Below are 25,278 nucleotides of genomic sequence, written 5' to 3' on the forward strand. Positions count from 1 at the left end.
TCTAGTGATGTGGCTGTGTCCGGTTCCTGAATTATCTTAGCCAAGAATTGTATACACAAGAGTCAAGATAGGGAAACATGCAGTGCAAAGTCCCGCAGTCTAACATAAGGCTGTTTCAGTCTGCCGTAGTTTGCAGGGTCTATGGAGGGGCGTCGGACCCTATTCCGATCCTCTCCATTCCCAGAGAATGAGTCTCGATACTCTGGACATTTCCGGGATGAGCTCTAATAAGTAATAACTGCCTAGATTAGCGCAACTTTGAAGCATGAGATTCTGGCAGAGGACCGGTTCAAGGGACGCACTTGTAGCACCTTGAAACATCACCTTCCCGCCGTATCCACCTATGTCTTTCCTCGCTGCCAATATCTCTTTTATTGACAATTCAATGGAAACATCCAAGACGGGTTCTCCGTGGCAAATGGGGAAATGCCAGAACGATTCCCCTTCGGCTCACGTCTGATGGGCCGGTATCTACAGATTCGGGCCGTATCACTGGCAATGCACTCCGCACCGATGGGTCTCGGGATAGAACCATCAATCATCAAGTAGAAGGGTATGGCATGATTACAAGGACTTGCTTCATGTATAAAGCCGTGGATCATAACGATAGACGGGACGCGTATACCCCTGAGGTACAGCATCAGGACTATATAAACACCGACATTCCCAGCCAACACTCCTAACACTCCAACAGCTCACAACGAAGGAACTATCCACATCGAAACCGCAAAATGAAGTTCGCCACCATCATCGGCCTTTTCGGCCTCGTCCCGCTCGCCCTCTGTGACAACCGCGGTAGCTACACTGTTTCCGGCCTCGGACAGCGCAAGCAAGAGATCCTCAAAGCCGGCGGAACCACCATGGATATGGCCATCGCCATGCTGGAAAGGTGCCTCGTTGCCCGTCTACCCCTACGAAAACCAATCTGACAAGAACAGTGACCACATGAAAGCCGACTACGTCTACGGCGACGGCAAATCCGGTGATTCGACCAACTTTGGCATCTTCAAGCAGAACTGGATGATGCTGCGTACCTCTGCCAGGGAATTTCACGGCCAATCTACTGGCCAGGTTTCCAACGGTGCGGTCTTGAAGTACGTCCCCTGTCAGCTACTACTAGTGTAGAAGCTAATTCGGCCAGCTGGGACCTGAAGAAGGATGTCAAGGCCCGCCATGACGGTGAGAAGCACTATGGGTTCGACATCTGGGTTGCCGGCCATCGCAATGGAGCCTCTGGTCTGCAGAATCCGTACACGGATGATATCAACAGTATGTTGTTCGTAATTCTAGGCTGGACGGGGCTAACTGGAGCAGCGTACAAAAGTGCCATTCAGTGGATCCAGCAGCAGATTCAGAGTGATCCCAAGTATCAGAAAGACGATACCAGATTCTGGGTTGACGTTACGGCAATCTAAGTGCTGTTATCTCTTGGTTCTATACCGCTATTCGATCTACTCCTTGATTTATATCACTTCGCTTAGATTATTCTCTTCTTTGGACTTTATCAAATACATTTTAGACTTATCTCTGGAGCACTGCCTCCCGTCCAGATACCTCTCACCAAAGACAAACAAACAATCGTCTTCGGAATACTTGACTCGCGCTTCTGGTCAGTGTTGGCAGTATACCCTTCTCTGTATAACAACCGAGGCTTTCCGGACTTGCAACCAATGCCTATGTCTATGTCCGGCACAAGAGAACAGACAGGCATAAGCTACTATGCAGTTCTTGATACTTCAAACTAGACAAGATTATCATATAAGTACAGCTTACAAATTGCTAGTCACACCCGGCTTTATCTCCTCGAGAATCTCCCTCAACTCGCCCCAAACCTTCTCCTGCGCCCTCTTCCCCTCCTCGCTGCGCACAAAACTCGACAAGGCCCCATTGTCCACCTTCCCATCCGTCATGTACGCCCCATGACTCTCCTCTCCCGCCGCCGCACCCGCAACCAGCGTCCGACTCCCCACCTCCGTCGTCCTCGCCATAACCATCTTCATCAGCGCGAGCCCGATCCCGGCCTCGCGTCCAAGCTGCGAATGGCACAGGCCCGGATTGAGCATGTTCACCACGACAGCGTCATCGCGCATCCGCTCGGCCATCTCCCGCAGCACCAGCACCTGCAGTAACTTGGAGGTCTGGTACCGTTCCCCCATGTCGGTGTGTTTCTCGTCGTCAAGCGCGGAAAACGTATTCCGCGCCTTCCACTCGGGGAACTTGGTCCACGCGTGCACCTCGCTGACGACCGTCGTCAGACGCGGCTTGGTCCCGGGGTACTTCTCCGCGCTGGTCCTGAGGGTCGGGAGGACAAGCAGCGCCAGGAGAATCGTGCTGATGACGTTGACGGTGACGGTGCGCTCGTGGCCCTCTGCGAGCTGGAAGGTCGGGGTTGCGAGGGACGCGTTGCAGAGGAGGACATCGAGCCTGGGCAGGTGGGACACGCGCTCCGCGAAGCTGAGGACGGACGCATACGACGCGAGATCCAGGTCCCAGACTTGGATGTCGGTTGTGGATCCGGGAAGGGACTCTTCGATTGACTTTTTGGCGGCTTCGCCGGCGGGGCGGTTCCGCACGGCTAGAATCACCTTTGCGGCCTCCAGCCGGACAATGTGGCGCGCGGCTTCGAGGCCCAGGCCGACGTTGGAGCCGGTGATGATGATGGTTTGGTCCTTGAAGGAATGGGTGGGATAGGTGGGGGTCACGAAGAATTGGGAGTAGAGGAAGCCCATTTTGAAGACGAATATTGACAATGTACTCTGGTGAATGGATGTGGTTGAGGAGGTGGATCTCCCAGATATTTAACCCTTTCATGGCCTGCGGAGTTTAGAAATCGGAGTAAGTGCGTTAAGTCCGTGATCAGATTAGATCGGCGTCATACTGGCTGTGATGACGTTGACTGTTGCCTACCTTAATTATAAAGGATCATAGTGTGTATGATTGAGGAGATGCAGATGGAACCACGTTCTAACAAATCTAAGTGAATGCATTTAGTTCGGCTGATTAGGAGACTGCCTTAGGAGTGGTGAAAGTGTATAGCCCAGTTGGAATGTACGACAAACACATAGATGCAAAAATATAGTAGCACTTTTCATTAGATTGCGAACATTCTGAGTCATTAAGATACAGCTTCTGTGTTGTTGTGATCACTACAACGCGGTAATCGAAATCCGCTTGGCCCCCGCATTTCCATTCAGCAACGCCGAGCCACTGCTGTTGCGCAGATGGTTAGAATGCATCTGCTCCTCCTCCACGTCCAGACTAAACCGACGAGGACGATGCCACATCCCAACGTCCTTCTCCTCGCCCGCGCCTTGCTGCAGACTCTCCTGCCGAACACCAAACTTAGTAGCAACCTGCTGAACCAGCTCGTCGTACGCGCTCGTGTCCACAGCTTGATTACTCTCCTTGCTCAGGCGCGACTGGGCGTGCTTGAGGAGCTGCAAATGCTGGCTGAGCGTGTCCGCGGCATGGTCCTGGTCCATGTCCGGATCGTTGAGGAGCTCGTACAGCGCCGTCTCGTGAAGCGCCACCGCGGCCAGGTGGTTGCCCGATGCCGTGTACAGACCCGAGAGCAGCTTGGTCATCTCCAGTGTCACGGGGTCGCAGTTGCCCCAGACTTGCCGCAGGTTGTAGCAGATGTCCTTGCCCAGCTGGGTTGCTGCGTTGGTGCGGCCGCGGCAGAAGCGGGTTTCCACCAGACGACGGCCGATCCACACAACCACATTGAGAGACCAGGTCTTTTGGACGATGCGCGAGGTCCAAAGATCGGTGAGAATGGCCTGAAAAATTAGCATATCTACACACCCGGGGGAGGAAGGAAATACCTCTAAATCGTCAAACATCTCATGTTCACCCAATACCGTAACCAGGTCGTTCAGCTCGGGGAATGGAAGTTCAGAGAACTCAATCTTCAGATGGCGAGCCTTGGCCATGATCTCCTGAAGGAGGAAGTGTGACTCACATCCCATGTGCTTGGCAACGCCACTGTCCGAGCACTTGCTCGTCTGGTAACCATTGAGATACAAGCAGAGGTTGATGGCAGTAAAGATTGCCTCATGGCTGCACAGTCCATCGGTAAGGTGCACAAACGAGTGGAACACACCCGTCAAATCTGCGGCATCCTGGAAGCGCGAGGTGTCGCACAAGCCGCGGACCATGTTGGTAGTCGCAGTGATAATGTTGATATTATAGTCATCATCGTCCAGAACCTCCCGACGGCAGAGATTGTAGAACTGGTGCACAACGTCCTTGGGGCGCAAATCAGCGGAAACAGACAGCGAGTTGCAGAAGTACTCGTACATGCTGCCCTGGGTCTTGGTGGCCGCCGTACTGCGTCTCTGCTCGGTCTGCAGGCGATGGAGTTTCTCGCCAGCAACGAGGGTGGGGACGAGGTCATGTCCTAAGAGACTCTTCCGGAACTCACTGTACACGCCGCTCTCATGGGCCAGGGCGTCCAGAATCTGGCTGTACGTCATCTTCTTGCCAAATACCTCCTCAAACGCGGCAACAAAGACCGCAGGGCGGTGCTCGTTCAAGGCCGACCGCTGTGCGGCGGGTGTTTCATGAATGACCTGCTTATGAAGCTCGTCGATCAAATCGTAGCCGGCATCCTTGTAACCACATTCGAGATAGACCTCCGCAAGACGATGAGCGCGCTCGACTACAGCTTCGTGGCTGGCAGTGACACGGGTGACCTCGTTGACATGGTCCCGTAGAAGTTTTGCACCCTGCTTGCGCGACTCGATCGTATCCTTCATAGCGTAGACCAGAGCCACTTCACGCAGCCACAAAAGTGTCGGGGAGGATGACAGACCCCGCTGCTGCTTGGACAATGTAAGCTCCTCCAGGTACAAAGAACGAGCCTCGTCGGAGGTGCTCTTCTTGCGAAGGTGGATCTGAGCGAGCTTGTGCTTGATACTGATCGGCAGCGAATCCGTCATATCAGGCAAAGACCGGGACGACTGAGATTGAGGGACCCACTCCTTGCTCTTGAGGACCTGCTGGTAAAGGGCAACCGCCTCGTCGAGATGGCCATCGCTGTCCTCGCAGATCTTCGCGAGACCAAGAGTAGCATCCCGAGTAGCTTGGCTCGATCGCCCATGAATCTTCTTACAGAGCTTAAGGTACTGAGACGCCACCGTGTAGCGTTCCGCATCGGCTCCTCCCGCAGTGCTAGTGGCTAAGATTGCCATGTATCCCATATAGGTCTTGTCCAACAGACCTTCGAGAAATGCACGGTCGTAGCCATCCTTTTCGTCGAAACGCACCAGGGTCGGCCAGAGATGACGGTAAACCTCGAGAGCGGAGTCGTGATCTTGGTTTTGTTCATAGAGACCGATAAGAGCGACGGCTGCTCGAACACCAGTAGAGCTGATCTGATCACCGCGGATGTTGACATTATAAATATGGCGATATGCGGCCTCGGCCTCGTCCTGCCGATCCAGGCGAGCGGCCAAGTCACCCTCACAGTACAGGCTGTCGATCGTGTGCTTGTCGGAATCACCCAAACGAGAGATGAAGAACTCGCTGACCTGGTGCAAGAGGATAAGGGCCTTGGAGAATTGGAATGTGGTTTCGTAAAATTCAACCACGGTCTTGACAACCGCGGTGATGTGCGGAACGGTCACTTTTTCCGCGGTAATGGAAGCCTTGAACGCGTTTCCATAGACAATAGTCGCGGTGGGGACATCGAGGCGTCGGAAAAGACAGTACGCGTAGTCCAGAACGATATTCGCGATCAACAGGGCGCGGTCAGAACGGAACTTGGCCTCGGACGTAGGATCGTGGACATCCGGCCATTCATGCTTCAAGACTGACCAGGCGCAGTCACTGCCTTGTTTCCACTGTTCCTCGCGGATATGCAAAGTGCAGAGGTTGTGACACAAGGTCAAAATAGATGTTGATTGACGACCGCTGCCTGACGACGCAATGCTGGCCATGAGGCTGTGCAGGTAGATGCGTTCCTCTTTAGACAAAGTGGCGAGACTGTCAACAGTCGTATGGGTGGACATCAGGTCCTCAGCGAGGTCCTCGGCCAGAGTGACAGCCTCGGGCGAGTACTGCTTTCCGCTTCCAAGGTAGTAGTTCCAAATGAGCATGGAAAGAGTGCGCTCCATGTCAATGAGGCCCAGCTCGTGTGCCTCAGATCGAAGGCCCATGGCACGGTCTGCCATATCCTGTGAGTGGACGCCGCCCGATTCTAGATCCGAAGACAGCTCGCGAAGGACCATCTTAGCCTCGTCATGGCGGCCGTGACGACGCAGGAATTGGTAATACACAAAGGCCACCTTTGTCTTCTTGTCCCACGTCGATCTGGAATCAACATCGTGCGAGCAAACGCCGGCCCAGAGGCTAGTCAAAATCGAGTCCGCTTGCTTGCTCTTGTTGTTTTCTTCATACAGCTGAGCGAGGAACAAGGAGTAGGCGATGCGCCGGGTGTCTGTGGCGTCCATGGAACGGACCATATTCTCGTATTTGAGACGCGCAATCTCCAGCGAGAGATCGTCCGAGGAAGCGATCTGGAAGTGCTGGGTGATGAAATCCGCCACCTGCATACTCTCCGCCGAGTGACTACCATACTTGTCAAGAGTTTGCCGGTAGAACTGTCTAGAAACGTTGTACGCCTCGTCGTGCTGGTTGCTGCTTTGGTAGGTCTGGACCAGGCTTGTGAGATACTCCATGCGGCGGGCAAAGCTGATGTCTGTCGAATCCCAGTTGGACAAGGTCATCTCGCGAAGTGCGTCGGTACGCATGCCCGCGGTCTTGTCCCCACGGTTTGCCTGCTGAGGAGCGGCCACCAGCAGCTGTTCCAGCTCCATGGAGATCGGAGAGGAGGCGCCCAGCTGCGACCGACTGAGCGTCCATGCTTCATACAAATGATCGTTAGCCCAACTGGTCTTGGCCAAGTCGGACGCACGTGCGCTGAGAATAAGACTCTGTAAGAACGCCAGAGACTTCTCGCCCAGTGCCACACGACGCACCGCGACCGATAGCCGGTAAAGCTCCAGGATGCTGGATCGACTGAACTGCGACTCCCGGCCGGTCAGCTCCAGCTGCGCAAAGAGGACTGAATTAGGTAGGCAGTTCTTGAAGACCGGCGTAAAGGCAAATTCACGGTCGGGGGTGGTCATGGGGGATGAAAGCAGGTGCGAAAACCAGTAGCGCGAAGTATATTCTAAGAGAATATGCGAGTCGAAAAGGACGTCACGCTGCTCTACTGGCATTTTGTCCATGGAGATCGCCACCTCTTCCTCGACACAGATACGGGTCCAAGCCAAGCATCGCGTGAGGAGATCATAGTGGGCTTCCTCGAGGTTGAACGGGAATCCCTGATTGTTCGAGTAGTTGCTGTCTGCTGACATCGCGCGTTGCCTGAGGTTCTCACGGATCATGGAGTGGCGGAAGGCCACGAATCCATCACGGACCATGACCAGACGACCCAGAGGCTTGAAAATGTTCCGTTCAGCACCGTTAGCATGGGGCGTTAGCTTGAGACTCTGCGGGTCCACAGATAGTAGTTCTTCAACTTCCTTGATGCGCAGAGGACGCTCGGAGGCCACCAGACAGGCAAGGAGGCAGCGGATGTCAGACCGAGAGATGTCAATCGTGCTCAGATGATTGCCAATCAGCTCGCCGACATCTCGTGGTGCTTGCTGGATTGCACTCATCATGCTCCTGAAGGTCGGCTCATGTCTCATAGATTCGAGAGCGAGCTGCACCCAAACGAAGCAGCCTTGAGCGCGGGCCACTATGCTTTGGGCCATAGCGTCCATCTGATCGGCTGCAAGCCCATAGAATTGGCCGTCTGACTTGATGGCGTCGGTAGCAGCCGCAAGCAAGTCGGTTTGAGTCAATGCGGGAGTCATCGAGAGTTGTTGAGTGGTTTTACCAAGCCGCTGCTGCGCTGGAAGCTCTCTGGAGAATACGATAATCTTTGACGACGTGCCGGAGATAGAACCTTGCAGACGCGCGAGGAATCTGGCCATGGCAGTTTTGGCATTCTTGATCTGATCAAGGCCATCCAGGACAATCATGAAGTGCATGTGTGACTGCATTGACATTCTGACAGCGGACCAGAGCACGTCCTCCACCTGAGTGTCTGTAGCACCAGTTGAGGCCATGTGCGCAGCCTCTCTAACCGACGCAAGAATAGCCTCTTGGGTCTTCCAGGAGCTGACACATCGGTCCAGCATTTGAAGGAGAAGACCTTTGAGGATGGTAAGGGTCAACGTTGAGATAGGTACGTCCTCCCGTACCCAGCAGGGAATGACATTCCAAATGTCATACTCGGACGAGACCTGCAGCCGCTCAATTGTCCATTGCGCCAGCGCACTTTTTCCTGCTCCGGGGCTGCCTGTTACTACCATCATCTCACGGCTGCTGAGAGTGAAAGTCGTAAGATGCGGGTCAAACCACGCAAAAGAGCCATCAGCGAGGGAGTGGTTGTGTCCTTCGAGGACCATCTGCAGTGGGCGATCTTGCAGATCAAGGAACTGATATACGGCAGCGACATCAGTGGTCGTTCTCTTGGACAAGGCGAGCCCTGACATTTTCCGCCAGGTGGTGTTAAAGTTGTTATAGAACTGGAAAAACGCGGTATCGATGTTCTCGCCCATGGTCAACCAGTCCGAAGTGCGTGACGCGTCATGGTACTCCATGGTAACACGGAGAACAAGCTGCAGCAGACTGGCGTAGGTCTTGGACACCTCGTTTTGCAACGATGTGGACTCTCTAAAAAAGCTCTCCTGCTGTAGCAGAAGAGAAATTTGGAGAGTAACACGCCCATAGCGACCAAAAAGGCTGTCCAGTATGTCCACATGCTCGATTCCCATCTGGAATCCTTAGCTGCTGTTGCAAAAAGACGAGGATGTGTCTCACCTCTAGGAGCAATAAAAGGCCACCCCAGACCAGTTTAGTGGCTTCGTTCGCCCCATCCATGAAAGAAATGACAGCATCGCGTAACGAGGCCACGGCAAAGGCGAGTCTTGATGCGCGTCGAAGAGCACCGTCAAGCCGACTTCCATCCGCCGGCATGCGTCTCAGCCGCTCCGAAGCGATCGCGTCAAAGAACACATCGACAGTGGGAGCTTTGGCCTGGATGTCACTGGCAGACATGCCCAGGCGGGGTTCGCACTCCCGGGAAACGGCTTGAACCATGCTCCGGAGCATGGAGAGCTGACCAGAGCTTCCCCTAGCACTGGTGAGGGCTCTGGCTCGTTTGGAAGCCATATTGCTGATATGAATTTTCTGTCCAAAATGGTATAGTGTAATAGTGTCGGAAGAGAATTGTTTCACATCAGATGTGCATTGACTGATATAAAATCAAGGCATTTTATCGCTGCATGAAAAGGAGGCTTCTTGCAATCCTGACATCATGGCGATTTGAAACCGCAAACAAGCTTGAGAGGATACTGAGTTAACCGTATTTCCCAATCCGGTGACCATGCCATCATATAAATAGAGGATCCTTGGATTCGTGAAGGTCGACCTTGGCTCCTGCTGAAGTCAATCGCGGGACAGCCCTCATGGGCTATGGCCTGCCTACTTGCGCCATCGAGGAATTGGCACATGCGCAGACGGCGATAATGTACAGAACTTGTCAATCTCGTGGACGTTCTCTCTTTCGCTTGGAGCTGAAAAGGATATTTCGAATGAACGCTATGCAACTCTTTTGGCAGAATGAACGTGTCGAGCGGGCAGTTTCTTTGTCGATGTAAATAAACTCCGCCCCACACATAGAGTCGTGGTGTCATTTCCGCCCATCGTGTTGGGACATTCCATCCAACCACCTCCGTGGGATCCGAGTCGTCATGGATTAAGACAAATTGTCATGTGGAAGAACCTTTGGTGTCGTTGCCCAATGTCCAGTGACATCAATTTGACTAGATGACACAGTCCTCGGCGTAGATCTTCTTCAATGATTAGTGCAGCCTTCCATAGCCATTACATCGGCCAGCCAACGATCACTTGAAATTGAGAAGGCATGCCAAGCCATTGCCATTGACTTCGATCAGTAGGAAGTAGTACTTCTAGATGAATTCGATAGAGATGGTCTTGTAAACGATGAAAGATTCAAGACTGAGTGTGAGCCAGAAATGGACTTTCACAGCACAACAGAACCACGCCAAGAAATAATTAGACTAGTCCTACTTGGGAGAGCAGCCTGAGGTTTATGCATCAGCTGCATGTATTATGCACAACCACCACTAAGAACAACTGGTATGAGCAGATCTGCATTGGCCAGGAACTTGCTGTATGAATGAAATAGAATGTTTCATGTTATGAAGTAAGTAATGTAACAAAGCGCTGATAGATGTGGACTCAGATAGGCCTCTGCCAGTCAACTAAATATATATTCCCGTCATCTTTAAGCACTACATGAATCAAGCACCACATGTCTCACCGTACATATCTTATCAACAGCTTTGTAAGATATGCAAACCATAAGACCCTGAATTCAAGCCTATAAATCATTAAATTCTAATGCGTGATCAGATGGAAGTTGCTAAAAGGTGTGGCCAGATACCTATTGATCTACAACAGCCGGTGAGAAGTGTGGGCAATGGACGACCTGAGGGTAAGCTATAAACATCAAGGAGATTCTCAGTGGCAATCATTGGCTCTTTCACTGATCACTACTACAATGATGGAGACAAGTGTGTGGTACTGTTTAAGGTGCTGGTACTCCGAGACAGGAGACTAGACAGGCAAGAATACAATAGCGGCTATCAGCAGCAATGTCAAGATTAGACAACACCGCGTTGCAAACTAGAAAACTGTCCAAGAAAACGTCAAGTCGTGCGTAATCACCCGCTTGGCTGCAGTTGAGGAATGCACTAGCAATGCAAGCAGGTTCAATGCCCAAAAGCCTCTGCACCTGTGCACTGATCTCCGGCGTAATGGTCCAACTAGCTAGAGATGTTGAACTCGACATGAAGAGCTGCCTTGAAACATATAACGTCGATTCATTACTGCTAACCATCCGAAAGCCACTCAGGGGGAACATTTATAATTTGTATCCAAAAGTAGTGGCGTCGACCTTCTCTATCGTTGTAGATGGTCCCTATGTAACGCCGCGTAAGCCTGCGGTGGTCACACATCATAACTTAGGCTTCTGAAGCAGAGATTGAAGATCCCGATATTCTTAGAATTACCATTTCTCGGGACGGGCATAATGATTGTGTCTCTAAATAGATTTGGTGGCTGGGCTAAGCTTCTCACCCGAATCCTGGCGGCTTCGAAGGTTGATGTGATATCACTACAGCATTCATTTCCGCAGAATCATCGTGAAAACCGAATTATCTCTTAGCTACCTTTCAAGTGTATGGCCAAGAGGACTGACATCGATGGTCCATGTGAGGATCCCAGATTGAGTGGACGTGCTCTCATGATAATTCGAGGTTTGTGAAAGATGGGTATTCCCACTCATCCCTTGCACAGCCCACATTCCTCAACAAAATCAGAGGTTGGAATCTCATCGACTTGTGTGTTTTGAATGCTTTGACGTCATATATTGTATACACGGAGCTATCAGTTTGCAGATTGACTTCCCTCTATGAGTGCACGAGTCTGGCAGCTTCCAGTGGTGGGTCGAGGGACATCATTCGCTGGATTCAACATACGCGGCAAGAATCCTGGTGGATGCTGCAAGACTTCTATTTGAGGACAAGCCTGATACCATCTTGAAGAATCACAACATCTATCTTCCTTCGTCATAGGAAAAGTGCCCGGTACTATGGACCACGCAACCTACTCCCGCCACAGCGTATGCGGATAGGAACCGAAGATCTACAGTTCGATCAAACCAATAAGCCCAGAGTCGACAGATATTGATTCACCATTTATCAAGAAAGAGAATCAGACATATCCCTTGCACTCAGATCGTCCATTGATTGCGAATCCATTCCTTAGGCCAAGAAGAATCCTCAAGCGCCATCATGGCACTGTTTCACCTAGCTCTCATCGACTATATATCTCAATGCATGTCCGGAAGGTGGACTCCTTGACAGGGTTGCATCAGTTGTAGAGAAGTTGGTGGCTAAGCATATCAAAAATGGAACCGACCAATTCAATTGAATGCGAGCACGTTGAGACCACGGAGCTGGAGAAGACGACCCTTCGGCGGGTCTGCGATGACATCTCACTGGACATTTTTCTCGTGGCCGTAGTGGAGTTGGCTGAGCGCTTCACCTATCGTTCCATCACGGCGCCAATGCGTGAGTTCCAGAAACAGTGCTTTTGACGAGAATATTGCTGACGGGCATAGAGAATTACATACAGCATGATCGTGATGATGTACTTCACCACGGCGCTCTAGGAATGGTACTCATTATATCCACTTGCTTCTCTGCCACATAAAGCTGACAGAAGCAGGGCCAAAAAGTGGCAACTGGGATTAGTTACTTCTTTGTAGGGTGGTGCTACCTGGCGCCAATTTTCGGGGCTATTGTTGCAGACAGCTACCTAGGTCGATTCAAAACCATTTTCCTAGGGGCGGGGTAAATTTCCTTTCTGGTTCACACTTTTCGAATACAACTAACCATGCATAGACTCTCCGTGTGCGGAGTCTTGGTTCTGTTCGTCACGTCGCTACCTCCAAGTCTTGACCATGGAAAGGGTTTACCAGGTCTTATGGTTGCATTGATATTGATTGGACTGGGGTATGTGTCTACAACTTTGAAGAGTTACTGCTTATGCTAATGGGAGCAGATGCGGTGGTATCAAAAGCAATGTCGGCCCTTTGATTGCTGAACAGTACTCGATGCGCACAGAACGAGTGAAAACACTGCATAGTGGAGAGAAGGTCATTATCGATCCCAATGTAACAGTTCAGACGGTCTACGCGCGATACTACTGGTGTGTCTCGACCATTATACAGGCGTATCTATGATACTGATATAATCCAAGGATCATAAATATCGGAGCTCTCTCGATCATTCCTGCTTCAGTTCGTGCGTCTCTCGCTCTCTCAGGTCATTGCTAACAATAGCAGTGGCTGGAGCTCAAGGTCGACTTCTGGGCAGCCTTTATGATGCCACTTTGTCTGTGGCTACTGGCTATTGTCGCCTTAGTAGCTGGCCGTAAGAAATATGGTAAGTGAGGATGCCTTTTGTCTCACGGGAAGAGGACTAAATGACGGTAGTGGTCCAGCAACCGCATGGCTCTGCCGTGACCAAAGCTGTTTGGGTGTTGTGGATTAGTCTGAAGAACAATGGCAACATGGACGCAGCAAGGCCCTTCGCAATGGAAGCAAATGGTGCAGTTGTATCTTGGGACGACACGTTTGTGGATGAGTTGAAGCGAGCACTTGTTGCCTGCCGAGTGTTGTAAGTGCAGTTGCAGTCCAAACTAGTCCAATCAGTGTTAACATTCTGCCAGCTTGCTATAGTACGTTCAAACTCTCCTTAACCTTGCGGTGATGCTAACTTAGTAGCCCTATTTTCTGGTTATGCAATGGCCAGGCCAACAACAACCTCGTCAGCCAGGCATCGTCCCTCAAGACGTACGGGATGCCGCACGATATGAGTATGTGCTCATCCCAGGTTGTTGATAGAGCGACGTCTAACCTTTGTAGTGGGACTATTCAACCCCGTCACCATTCTGACTGCCGTCCCTCTATTGTATGTCGCTTCAACTCCATACGCCATCCCATCCAATACTGACAGAGCAGCGAACGCATTATCAACCCTGCCCTCCAACGATTCCATATCCCTTTCAAACCCATAAGTCGCATGACTACCGGCTTCGTCGCCAAGGCGTTTGCCATTGCCATCGCTGCCGGCATCCAACAATGTACGTCTTACCCCAAATGCTCAAAAGACTTTCTAATGTCATAATGCAGTAATATATCGTTCACCACCATCCCATGTTAGCATTCTCCTGCAGATTCCAGTCTACTCACTCATTGGTCTCTCCGAATTCTTCGCCAGTCTGTCAGGGATGGAATACGCCTACACCAAAGCCCCGAGGTCAATGCGGAGCATCGTCTCCTCTCTCTTTCTTCTTACCTGCACGATTGGCTCAACAATGGGAATTACTCTGTCGCCTGTATCGGTCGATCCAAAAGTGCTGGTGGAATATGCGTCTCTCAGCGTAACTATGTTTGCCACAGCTGTCCTGTTCTACTTTTGCTTCCGCAAATACAACAGGATGGAGGAAAGCATGAATATGATCGGAGAAACGAGCAAGGAAGAATCGAGTGAATCGTCGGCGGAGGACATTCGTGATTTGAGTCGGCTGGAAAAGCAGTGATGTTAATATGTAGGCGATGTATGTCTATACCTTTGCGTTGACCGCGATATGATGACCATAATACCCGAGGATGTATGGATATACGAGTTATCATCATGTTTCCAGAGACTCAAAGCTCTATATTTCAAGTCTGTATCAAGTCATAGCAGGTTGAATCAGCAATCAGACTTTTTGAAGCAGCTTTTCTATCCCACTAATCATAAGGCTCGCTCTGTGGAGGTGATCCCATGGGTAAACCGGGTAAGTCAGTATGCGCGGCCTTAGAAATCACATTTCAGTCTCTCGAAGCATCCACAGTGATTAATTTGATCTCTACTACTGGCTGTTTGACATTCTATGTTCCTGCAGTTAGGGCTAATCGACGTGAATAGTACCCCTTACATGCCGCGGGATGGCGCCCAACTCAGACGCGAAGACACCCCTTCACAGCATTCATGACGTTGCTACGTGTTGATTGTCGAAAATGAGCAAAATGAAGAAGACCACTGGAGGAGGCCCAATGAGTTAGATATAAGACGGTGCCTGGTGGAGAGCTTTCCCAGACACCAGTTCCGTATGTATACTGATGACCACAAGAGGACAGCATGGCTGATCACCCTCGGCTTGGGTGCATTCCAAGCTCTTGCTTGCAGTGATGAACATCCGACTGTGAGACTGCAGGATCGATTGTCGATGTTATTTCGACTGTCACCGAGACTAAAGAGCCCACAACCGTCACCATCACCACATCGGCGACGTCCTGCCAGGCCCCGGCCCCTACCTTCTCGACGTCCGAAGTTACTCGGGATACGTTGACTAAACCACATTCAAGGCAAACAGTGTCAATCTCGGGGGATGACTCGAACTAGAAAAGGTTTTCTATCCCGACTGGTGGGATTCCCCGGCACCTAACGCGACGGACGAATGGACTCTGTGCGAGATATTGGGAGATACTACCACGGCAATCGACTGACATACCTCCGCGAAATTACCCAGTACGCCATTACCGAATACGGTATGCATATCATTCTGGGCTTACACTCGCTGCCGGGCGGAGTCAATACACTGGACATTGGAGAAGCGCTGGGTCACGATGACTGGTTCTACAACACGACCAACCTGGAACTCTCATATCAAGCATTCAAGGCAGCTTTAGAGTTCATCAATACCTCAGGGAACCCAGAAGCCTTCACCTTCGCCCCGATCAACGAAGCCTCGGATAACATCACTGGGTTCGGAACACCTCACCTGAGACCCTGACTGCGAACGGCACCGCTTGGGTGGTGCAGTATGTCGATGGCGTACAGGACCGCATCAAGCAAACCAACCCATGCATCCCACTCATGATGCAAGACTGTTTTATGGGCGAGGAGCACTGGTCGCCATACTTCAATAATACTTGCCTCAACGTGGCCATGGATGTGCACATCTACTATTTCGCTGCGTCGGGAATCTACGGCAGTGGGCCGACCCGGCCATCTGCGGACAAGCCGAGGGGACGGTGGGAGATGGCAAACTGCCTATTTTCGTCGGTGAGTGGTCGCTGCAGGTGCTGTATAACAACACCTTTGCAAACCGGGAGAACCTGTTCAATACGCAGCGGTATGCGTGGGACAAGTACCTGCATGGAGGAACATTCTGGTCTATCAAGCACAATAGTACCACGGCTGTGGACGGAGAAGGTGTGCAGGCTGATTACTGGAGCTACGGGGGATTGATCGATGCTGGAGTCATCCATCCCGTCAATGAGAGCGCAATGTACTGTTAGTTGTACGATGTGGAGTAGTAGTGATGATAGGACATGCAGTTGTTTCCGATCTGCTCCATGTCATGACATCAGGAGTTGGCTAGGCCATTGGTGCACCTAAGGAATAGAATCAAGTATTTAGATATGCTAGATGAATCATCGTCGAGGATAAGGAAATAGAAATACATATCTATGTTCAAGGTGGATCCAGTCGTCAAGATAGACTTTTGACTCCACTCGGCATATTCCGTGATGGATTGTCGTGACGCTGAGATCTGGTTACACTCTCCTCAGTCGTTGTATATAAGCGGATTCAAATTCCGAGAGCTTTACATACGGGTCCACTTTGTAAGAAACACAAGGAATAGTAAAAATGGCTGCCCTTGACCCTGTCAATCAAAGCTTCATCGACGCCAGCTCCGGCGCTCCTCCCCTCTATACAAAGTCCTACCAGGAGGCCCGTCAAGTTCTTGAAACCATCCAGAAACACCAGCCTGCCTCTGATATTGACCATATCGAGAAGAAAGTGCCCTTTGGAACCGGGAACGTGACCACTATCATCTTCCGGCCCAAAGCGGCCAGAGGCCCCTTGCCAGTGATTTTCTACACTCATGGCGGCGGATGGGTCCTGGGAAGGTTATATTGACTTCCCACTCATCCTCGTTCAATCATTCTAATCATGTAATACAGTCCCAATGCTCATGGCTCCCTTATGGAGGATCTCGCCCGTCAAACCAATGCGGCAGTAGTCTTCCCGTATTACACTCCCGCCCCGGAGAAGCAGTATCCTACACAGTTCGAGGAATCCTACGCAGTGTCAAGTGGGCCGTCGGCAATGCAAAGGATCTCAATTTAAAGATTGATTCGATCGCTTTCGCCGGCGACAGTGTTGGCGGTACGCCCCTTTACCTATATATCTATATATCTCCTGAAATTCTACTGACACAATAAGGCCACATGGCCATCGCCATGGTCCAACTCGTCCATCAACGCCAATTGCCCATCCACATCTCCCATCTTGTCCTCTTCTACCCAGTTACCGACACTCACAAGAAGACTGAAACCTACAAGACCTTCCAGAACGGGCCCTACCTCACCGAAAAGACCATGGACTGGATGATCGATGCCTTCTTGCCCGACCCCGAGGACCGCAAGAACGCCCTCACTTCGCCTTTGAGCTTCGCTAAAGACGAGGATCTGGCCAAGTTTCCGCCCACGACTCTCTTCGTGTCTGGTGCTGATCCGCTGATCGGCGAGGGTGAGGCCTTTGGGCTGCGCTTGCAAAAGGCTGGTGTCGAGACGACTGTGCTGAAGGCCGATGGGCAGATTCATGACTATGTGATGTTGGAGCCCGTGAGGAAGTCGGCGACGGCCAAGGCTGTGGTAGAGCTGGCGGCTACAAAGATCAAGAATGCGATTGCGAAGTAGTTTGTGTACATAAGTAGACGAGGCTGAACGATAATGTTTACTTTTATCCCAAACCCTCGCAGGACAAACAAAGGCTGTCGGTCGACATCCGTGAGGACCGTTGCTTTGGCCCTTCCAATACTCCAATACGATGAATCCGTTCGCCTGTGGAGGGGTGATTCCAATTTATCGTCATCGAGATTTGGAGGATAATGTACCCATGCCAATGACTGAGGCATATACAAGACAGTAATGGAACTCGGTATTCCAGCGCAGCCATGTTCTTGCCGTTCCCCTTGATCCGAGCCAGTGAAGCTTTTGGAGAGATAGCCGGGTGCTCTTCGTTGAGGGTGGTGCTGGAAAGGGTCAAGATGATGTTGGCCAGCCTTTTCAACACGGTTTAGTCTCAAAACGCCAAAAGATGCAGATTATACCTTGCTATGGCGCCTTGAGCAGCAACCTTCAGTTGTATCATTTTGAAGTATGCAAGAACAGAAAAGAGAGTGGAGAGAAACCACGCCGTATGAATCTATATCAAAGATCCGATTATGAGCGCAGTGATCCCGCTGAGGGAAAAAGACGATGAGATATTATGTTTGATATCTGCCCTTCTCGTAGATCACATTGCCCTATCCTAAAGTATTTCTCCTCTTGTTCCAGCTCTTCTCCACCTCTCTCCTATTCTTTTCCCTCTCATGCAATACTTGCTGCTCAGTTTTTCATTCACAATCACAGCTTCCCCTTGGTATCCCCTCGAGACGCTCCCATCGCCATCTTAGCCACCCGGATACTGGCCTCGGAATTCCTAAGCATTTCCGTGTCCGACTTCTTGCTCTGATATGTTCGCCAGAACTCCTCCTCCTTCAGATATCGCTCGAACCACTTCTCAATCCAGGTTGCCGCGACTTCCGCACACCAATCCACTTCCTCAAAGACAACCAGGTGCGTCCCCTTTGGTGAAACTGCCTTATCTACCATCCCCTTAGCCACGCCTCCACTTCCTCCAATGCCTGTTCCGGTGGCTCGTAGCTTGGACTGTTGAGCACCGGGGGGAGAAAACCGGCTCCGACCACCAAATACCCAGAATACACTAGGTCGCACAAATGGCAGATACCGAAACGCCGCCCAGGCTTCTGGACGGGCGAACGCAGCAGGACGCTCAACGACCGGATCCCAACCAGGAAGCAGGAGGTCGTCCAGCCCTGCTGATTCGGGTTCGAGATTGGGAATGGTATAAGTCCACGCCTCTTGATGCTTGCTGGTGGTTAGTGTGACGGCCGACTTGGGAATATCGAGGTTGTCCTCGGGATTGTAGAGGGGCGTTGGCACAGGACGTAGACCGAACTGAAGGTAGCGGTCTACAACACGGGGATCGCACTTTGCGAGTCCTTTTTTGAGCTGCATTTCAGCCTTTTCCCGCGAAGGCCACAGGTCTCGACGCAGCACTGCCATAATTGCGGGGTTCGGACCCTCGAATGACTCCCCGAAGATGATAGGCTCATAGAGGATAAGTGTTGAGAGAAGACGCGGATGAATAATGGATAACTGGACGCTGCAAGTTGTCAGGCATGATCATAGAAGTACTAAGATAACTTACAGCTGTGCACAGCCCATGCTATGGGCGACTCCGATAATCGGACGAGCAATATCGTCGCGGAAGTGATTGATCATATGCATCAGATCCCGGGAATGGTCATGCCAATGTGCTGTTCATTGTCAGATCCTCTACCCGACTCAAACGGCAATCGAGGGAGACATACGATTATCACCCTGAACATGTTCGTTCAAGACACCACTTGCGCCTTGGTGCGAGACATCGGCGATCCAAATGCCACGCACTGGAATTGAGCACTTCCTGAGCCGAGCATAGAGATCCTGCCACAGCGGCTCATATGTCTCCTGCCTGGGATTAGAGAAGTCCATACTAAGTGCTGACACTGAATGATTTACCTACCTTCGGGAATCCGTTTCCTTGCGCCCCGATGATTGTCACAGCATTTTCGGGAAGAGGGACTGTCTGGTCGAGTGGGATATACTGCTTAACCGCAAGCTTCAAAGCGGTTTCCTGGCGTCCTTTAAGGGCATGGGGATTTTCCCGGATATGTTGTCCGGGAATGATATGTTCGACAACTCTGAAAGGGAACGCCATTAGTAAAACAGAACGTTGATCATAAATCCTAACAGATTCGAAGAGTCAGAAAGAAGATTAGGAATTCAAGTGCGGGGTCTTTATGGAGTAGTAGTGCTGATGAACATGGACGTCAGGGCGGGAGGGGATGATCTCAGCACTATTTTGGCCCCAACTAGGGGCAAATATGTGCACAACCAGCTCCTTGGTTATCTCCGTAATGCGGTGTTTTCTGTTTCGCAGATCCTCGGCCAATGATTTCAGGGACATGATGATGCTTTGCCTCGGAAGTAGGTTATGGTCATCCGAGTGGTGCAGTATGCAGTCCTCAGTCTTACGCCGACAGTCTCTATGCGACAGTTCTGGACCGGCTGTTGAATGCAGATCAGAATAGGGACCACGTGTCAGCCCTATAAGAATCATACTGCTGGTTCCTAGCCTCAAGCACAAGCGCTATATCGCGTACATAGACGGTGGCTACGACGGCAGTGCCTAAGCTCCCTCCGTTTCACTATACTGGGGCAGAAATCCTGATAAAGTCAGGCAGAGAGCAGCAGCTTAAACCCCTCAGTGAAGCTTTTGAGAGTGCGCGTGAAGTAAGCGCTAGTCTTAGCTGCGTTGTGGCTGGACAGCTCTAGGTCTAGTTATAGTGGACCCCACGCGGATCCCTGTCTGTCTCCATATATATTCAGCTCGAGGGCCTTCTACATGCAATTCTGATGAGTCGCTCAAACACTTCACTTCCCAAGATTGGTGACCATTACCAAGATGACTACTTTTCCACTGCCCGGCATACAACATGGCAATCGCATTCTGATCTCGGTTATTGAACAGCGAGCGAAGAACGATTCAGACAGCTCCTGGGTCTCGGTACCAATAGACAACAATGACCTATCTCAAGGATATAAAGAGATCACCTTCGCAGAGTTCAACAACGCAGTCGACCATGCCGTTCACTGGTTGCAGCAAAACCTACCTGCGTCAGATGAGCCATTCCAATCGTTCGCATATGCAGGTCCCAAGGACCTTCGCTATCCCATTATTGCTGCTGCGGCAGGAAAGCTGCAGAAAGTGGTTAGTAAAGCGATTGACACAAACGGCCTCTCCCTGATGCATTAACAGATGGTGCTCCCATCACCTCTGATTCCGCCGGTAGCCCAGCGTTTGATTCTGAGCAAGACACAATGTCAGGTCTATATCAGACCGTCAAGTATGGCGCCGGTAGTTGGTGCTATTTTGGAGCATGCACCCAATATTCAGCAGATCACAGCTCCTGAACTTGAAATCCTACTACAAGAGACTGCTGCTGAGCCTTATGTGTACCCCAAATCCTGGGAAGAAGGAAAGAATGATCCTTGGATGGTGTTTCATACCTCTGGCACAACAGGTTAGTTGATCTCGAAGTACTTCTGGGCAGTATTCCGTGGGCTGAAGCAGATAGGATACCCCAAACCCATTACCTATACTCACCAGATGGCGGCTGCCTTTGACCTGGCTGCGTCTCTGCCGGACATTGATGAAGGCTTGTTGCACCACGGTCCTATGAGACGTTGGTATACACCCCTACCATCTTTACACGTACGTAGCTCTCTCTGGTGAATCCTTTTCCTCTACCTGACCATAAAAAGCTGGTAGGAATGATGTTGGTTCTCTCCATGACCACATATCTTCACGCAACCATCGTTGTCGGCCCATCTGCACCACCTACCCCCGATATCGTCGTCGATATCCTCAAATATGGCCGCGTCGACAGTGCACTACTGACTCCGGCTCTAATCGACCAAATGTGCTTCAACGACCGAGCCCTCTCGGCATTGAGGAACCTCAAAGTGCTCAATTATGCCGGAGCTCCTCTCTCACGAAAGTCAGGCGACCTCCTTGCTCCTCACGTCCAGGTCGTTCCCGTCATCGGCAGCACCGAGGTGGGAGGCTACTTCACCAGGTTCCGTCGTGACGACAAGGACTGGGATTACATCGAATTCCAGAAACATGCAGGGGCGGTCTTTGAGCCCCGCTCGGGAGACCTCCATGAACTCGTTTTTGTTCGTCAGCCCGAATGTAAAATGCAGCATATATTTCTCCTTTATCCGGACCGCGACCGATTCGAGACGAACGATCTGTGGATCGAGCATCCAACGCGCAAAGGGTTGTGGAAGATCGTCGGGCGCATGGATGACTATGTTTCTCTCTCCCATGGTGATGGTCTCTACGCTTCATCGCTGGAGCCGGAGATAGAACAGCATCCGAAGGTGAAAGCGGCACTGATAGGGGGTCACGGACGACCACTGCCGGTGCTTCTGGTGGAAATGCATGACCAGGACGAAGCGGTATCACATGCTGGTCGTCAAGCGATGATCGAGAGCCTACAGCCCCATATTGACAAAGTCAACGAGCACTGCCATGAGTGCGTGAAGCTGAGTCCTGAGCGTCTGATCTTCGCCAGTGTAGACAGGCCCTTCATTCGGACAGTCAAGGGCAGTGTGGCACGTTTGGCGAGTCTGGAGCTTTACAAAAAGGAAATTTCGGGGTTATTTGAAAATAATTAAGCTGCGATGATAGCCATAGAACAAGAGGTATGAAGTCTGGAAAGTGATTCTTTCTCGGATCTGACCACAACAACATGCGAATTCCACGTTAATGTCCGAGTACGTCAAGTTTCATATGTAGTCTTTGTGTGTGCGCATTTCTGTCTCTTATTGTTCCCTAGAAGCTATAAGGTCTCTTCTTTCTTTTCTAGGCTTCACCAATCTACCCCCGCTTGGATCAAATGGTAAACCTCTAGAGTTCTCATTCAAACATTTACCATTTTCATTCGTTGAATTCTCGTCTCGTCCTCCCTAAGAGGGACAAACTCTGGCCTATGTATACTCAATCTTACTGAACGAGAACCCCCCGTTCCGTAGGTATCTGGCGGGCCAATAATGATCAGCGCAAGGCAGAGGGCAGCGCCTCTTGATCGTCGGCACTATCCATGTACAGCCTGCAACATTTCGAACCATCAAGAGCGTTGAGTGAGCTTATTGAACAGTACCATCTAATGAGTGAATCTGTATGACAGGGTTTATGCTTGGTGGTCCGTCATGGACGAATCGGGTATTGAATGCATTCATTTCTCTGTTGCTCATCTATGACCACCACGTTATCTCAACCCATTCATTGATCCTTGACTTTTGACCCTTGAGGATGGAAGGGCTGTACTAAATTGCTGTCACGAATGTGACTCGATGGATGAAGAAATTATGTTCACCTTGTCGAGATAGGAGGATCAGACCAGTCTCTCGCAATGGCACGGTGATCAACCGGTGTATATAGCTGGGAATCCCGTCAACAAAGGAATCAAACACGAAGTCTCTGATCTCGTACAATGCCATTGTCAGCATATAGGACCTTCTCAATAATCTTTGTTCCTTTATGTCTCAATCATTTCTTCTTTGTAATGAATGAAAGCGAAATGTGTCAAACGGACCCGAGCGCTGCTGAAGGGACTCTCCCATCTACCATCAAGACAGAAGACGGTTTGGGTGTCTTGGAAGACAAAGGTTTATGTTTCGTAGGCAATGATTTTTGTCGCAGTGAATATACCCTCATGTTAGACACTCAAGGTGATTCTAAGACAATCCAATGGTCGACCGTCTATAAAAGTGTGCATTTTCTCTTTAAACTCTTGACTCTTACTTCATCAACACTTCTCCTTCTCCCTTACCAATACCCTCCCAATCAAATCACTATCGTCTTTATATCAACTTTATCACCTTCAGCACCTTTCGGAGATCAACTTCAAATATCCCAAAATGGATCCGCAGGCCGGGTCTGTATCTTCTGCTAACAATTCTGAGAATGCAGCTGACAGCGCCTTCAGCCCGCTCAGCATGCTCCCGCCAGAATGTCTCCTGAATGTCCTTGACAACCTAGACTCTGCTGACAATCTGGCTGTCTCCAAGGTCTCCAGAGATCTGCGCAGATGGGCGAAGCCACTCGTCTTTAGAGACATCTTGTGGACCTATACAGCAACACCCCTCCGACGAGTACTTCTACTGCTGGAACAGATCTTCCTGAATGCGCAAATTGCAGGGTATGTCAAGCACCTCCAGCTCACTTACACCGGACCGGCCTGGGTTGCGCCTGTTCCAGATATTGACTTTCAACAGCAGGCCACGAGATTTGCCTTTGTCACCGAAAAGGCAATCGAGTTCGTGAGACGGATCGGCCTTTTCGACACCGAAGGTTACGTGGAGCTGCTCCGACAGGGCCATTACTACGCGTATGCAACGGTTCTGATCTCCCAACTGTTTAACCTGCGAAGTTTGGAGTTAGACTATACCTACACTCTGAACGGTGGCTTCCCCGGTCTTTTCCTCGAACACGCCCTCCGCTCTTCCTTCGACGGCATCTCCAAATTCAACAGACTGGAGATCCTCAAATATGGCGGCGACGTTCCCCAGGCTGAGAAACTCGACGACGAGGCGGAGGAAGCGGTGGCAGTACTTCCCTTACTCGGAAACAAGGACCAATTTGCTCCCTGGTTCGCCCTGCCCAAGCTGAAGCACGTGGAGATGTGGCTCAGAAGTGCCTCCGGTTTCGATGCATACAAGGATCGTCTGGCGGCTGGGGAGTTGGAAAGCCTAGTCTTGGCCAGGTCAAGTGCGGATGCTGCCGACATCAAGGCGATTCTCGGCGCCTGTCCGAAGCTCCGTAGGTTGCACCTGGGAATCTGCTACAACTTCGAGCGGCAGCTACCACTTTTCGACAGCAAGGAACTGGCTGGCGCCTTGAAGCTGTTGAAGGGTCGCCTGGAGACACTCTCGATAGGTCTCGACACTGACCCAAGCTTTGTTGGCGGATTCAGCTGGGACCAGGAGAATAGTTCGGGTGCTAGTACGCTGACGGATCACTTCTTGATGCTGTTCCCTGAGTTCACACAGCTTCAGGAGCTGGAAGTCCCAATGCCGCTCTTACTGGGATGGTTCTCGAACGAGAATTGGGCGGATTTTCGCCAGTACCTGCCCCCAAAAATGCGACACGTGGTGCTTCGGAACGATCTCTCCGGGTTCGACAACTACGCATGGGATCCGTACGGGATGGTCTTTGCGGTCGACCAGCGTGTTGTCGAGACAAAGAAACGGATTCCTAGCTTGGAACGGGTGACTCTTCGCGTCTGGGCCACGGACCCTCGAAGGCCAAATGAAGATTTCCTGGCAGAAGCTGCGGACATGGCCCAGTCTGTCGGGGTCGAGTGTGACTCGGTCGTCGACGAGCTCGGCTCGGGGCTTTGGGTTGCCAGCGCTACCTAATGGCAGGAGGCATATCGCTCGTATGGATTCCTCTTCTTTTGTCAATCTTTCCGGGACAAGGTTGCTGACTTCGTTCGCCATCTGTTTTCATGGTAATTCTGCGCTTTACGTAGCATTGACGGTATTCAAATAGGTGTCATACCGACTCAGACGTGTTACTCAGGCGCTAAATAGGAGGCGTGCAGCAATATGGAAACTCGTCGAGCATTAAGTCGAATCGCACTGATCAGCATCGGTACGTTCCTCATGCCATTTTATTTTATTGACTATTTAGGAGAAACAATTCGACCTTTTATTGCCTTAGGTCCAAATTCAATTTAGAAATTGTGTATCCACAACAAGGTCCTTGTCATGTAAAACGTAGAGGAGAAACCAAAATACCAGACCCAGACGAACAGCGAACTAACATCATCACTTTCGATACTCTCGCGGTCTTGATCTCTCAGTCAACTAATTGCCAGTGTTAGTATCGCTCA

The 25,278-nt window shown here is 50.9% G+C and overlaps 9 protein-coding genes across 9 annotated transcripts; 6 read left to right on the plus strand and 3 right to left on the minus strand.

Annotated features, from left to right (window-relative positions):
- Positions 1-731: 731 nt before the first annotated feature.
- Positions 732-1,415, plus strand: CDV56_103389 (glycoside hydrolase family 134 protein; the record flags this gene model as incomplete). Its single annotated transcript, XM_026757008.1, has 4 exons — positions 732-889; positions 939-1,094; positions 1,142-1,269; positions 1,315-1,415. 4 exons carry the CDS (start codon positions 732-734, stop codon positions 1,413-1,415), a joined length of 543 nt encoding a protein of 180 aa, XP_026615059.1.
- Positions 1,416-1,769: 354 nt separating this feature from the next.
- CDV56_103481 (putative short-chain dehydrogenase/reductase family protein) lies at positions 1,770-2,729 on the minus strand (the record flags this gene model as incomplete). The annotated part of the gene is made up of 1 exon (XM_026757100.1): positions 1,770-2,729. The coding sequence occupies one exon, from the start codon at positions 2,727-2,729 to the stop codon at positions 1,770-1,772; it is 960 nt and encodes a 319-aa protein (XP_026615060.1).
- Positions 2,730-3,146: 417 nt separating this feature from the next.
- CDV56_103635 (uncharacterized protein) lies at positions 3,147-9,228 on the minus strand (the record flags this gene model as incomplete). The annotated part of the gene is made up of 3 exons (XM_026757254.1): positions 3,147-3,779; positions 3,825-8,831; positions 8,878-9,228. 3 exons carry the CDS (start codon positions 9,226-9,228, stop codon positions 3,147-3,149), a joined length of 5,991 nt encoding a protein of 1,996 aa, XP_026615061.1.
- A 2,824-nt stretch (positions 9,229-12,052) lies between these two features.
- Positions 12,053-14,250, plus strand: CDV56_104522 (putative POT peptide transporter; the record flags this gene model as incomplete). The annotated part of the gene is made up of 12 exons (XM_026758141.1): positions 12,053-12,215; positions 12,413-12,497; positions 12,549-12,659; positions 12,709-12,855; positions 12,907-12,946; positions 12,992-13,091; positions 13,142-13,325; positions 13,378-13,386; positions 13,433-13,524; positions 13,574-13,619; positions 13,670-13,791; positions 13,841-14,250. The coding sequence occupies 12 exons, from the start codon at positions 12,053-12,055 to the stop codon at positions 14,248-14,250; spliced, it is 1,509 nt and encodes a 502-aa protein (XP_026615062.1).
- Positions 14,251-15,153: 903 nt separating this feature from the next.
- CDV56_104782 (uncharacterized protein) lies at positions 15,154-15,489 on the plus strand (the record flags this gene model as incomplete). The annotated part of the gene is made up of 1 exon (XM_026758401.1): positions 15,154-15,489. The coding sequence occupies one exon, from the start codon at positions 15,154-15,156 to the stop codon at positions 15,487-15,489; it is 336 nt and encodes a 111-aa protein (XP_026615063.1).
- Positions 15,490-16,349: 860 nt separating this feature from the next.
- Positions 16,350-17,404, plus strand: CDV56_104889 (alpha/beta hydrolase; the record flags this gene model as incomplete). Its single annotated transcript, XM_026758508.1, has 4 exons — positions 16,350-16,612; positions 16,667-16,804; positions 16,864-16,871; positions 16,929-17,404. The coding sequence occupies 4 exons, from the start codon at positions 16,350-16,352 to the stop codon at positions 17,402-17,404; spliced, it is 885 nt and encodes a 294-aa protein (XP_026615064.1).
- A 708-nt stretch (positions 17,405-18,112) lies between these two features.
- On the minus strand, positions 18,113-19,532 carry CDV56_105038 (putative toxin biosynthesis protein; the record flags this gene model as incomplete). The annotated part of the gene is made up of 4 exons (XM_026758657.1): positions 18,113-18,935; positions 18,981-19,089; positions 19,144-19,282; positions 19,338-19,532. 4 exons carry the CDS (start codon positions 19,530-19,532, stop codon positions 18,113-18,115), a joined length of 1,266 nt encoding a protein of 421 aa, XP_026615065.1.
- Positions 19,533-20,279: 747 nt separating this feature from the next.
- On the plus strand, positions 20,280-22,057 carry CDV56_105197 (putative AMP-binding enzyme; the record flags this gene model as incomplete). Its single annotated transcript, XM_026758816.1, has 4 exons — positions 20,280-20,585; positions 20,634-20,898; positions 20,953-21,089; positions 21,140-22,057. The coding sequence occupies 4 exons, from the start codon at positions 20,280-20,282 to the stop codon at positions 22,055-22,057; spliced, it is 1,626 nt and encodes a 541-aa protein (XP_026615066.1).
- Positions 22,058-23,302: 1,245 nt separating this feature from the next.
- On the plus strand, positions 23,303-24,802 carry CDV56_105437 (F-box protein; the record flags this gene model as incomplete). The annotated part of the gene is made up of 1 exon (XM_026759056.1): positions 23,303-24,802. The coding sequence occupies one exon, from the start codon at positions 23,303-23,305 to the stop codon at positions 24,800-24,802; it is 1,500 nt and encodes a 499-aa protein (XP_026615067.1).
- Between the last annotated feature and the right edge of the window lie 476 nt (positions 24,803-25,278).

The sequence above is a fragment of the Aspergillus thermomutatus genome, assembly GCF_002237265.1.
Source record: "Aspergillus thermomutatus strain HMR AF 39 chromosome Unknown NODE_76, whole genome shotgun sequence".
NCBI lineage: Eukaryota > Fungi > Ascomycota > Eurotiomycetes > Eurotiales > Aspergillaceae > Aspergillus > Aspergillus thermomutatus.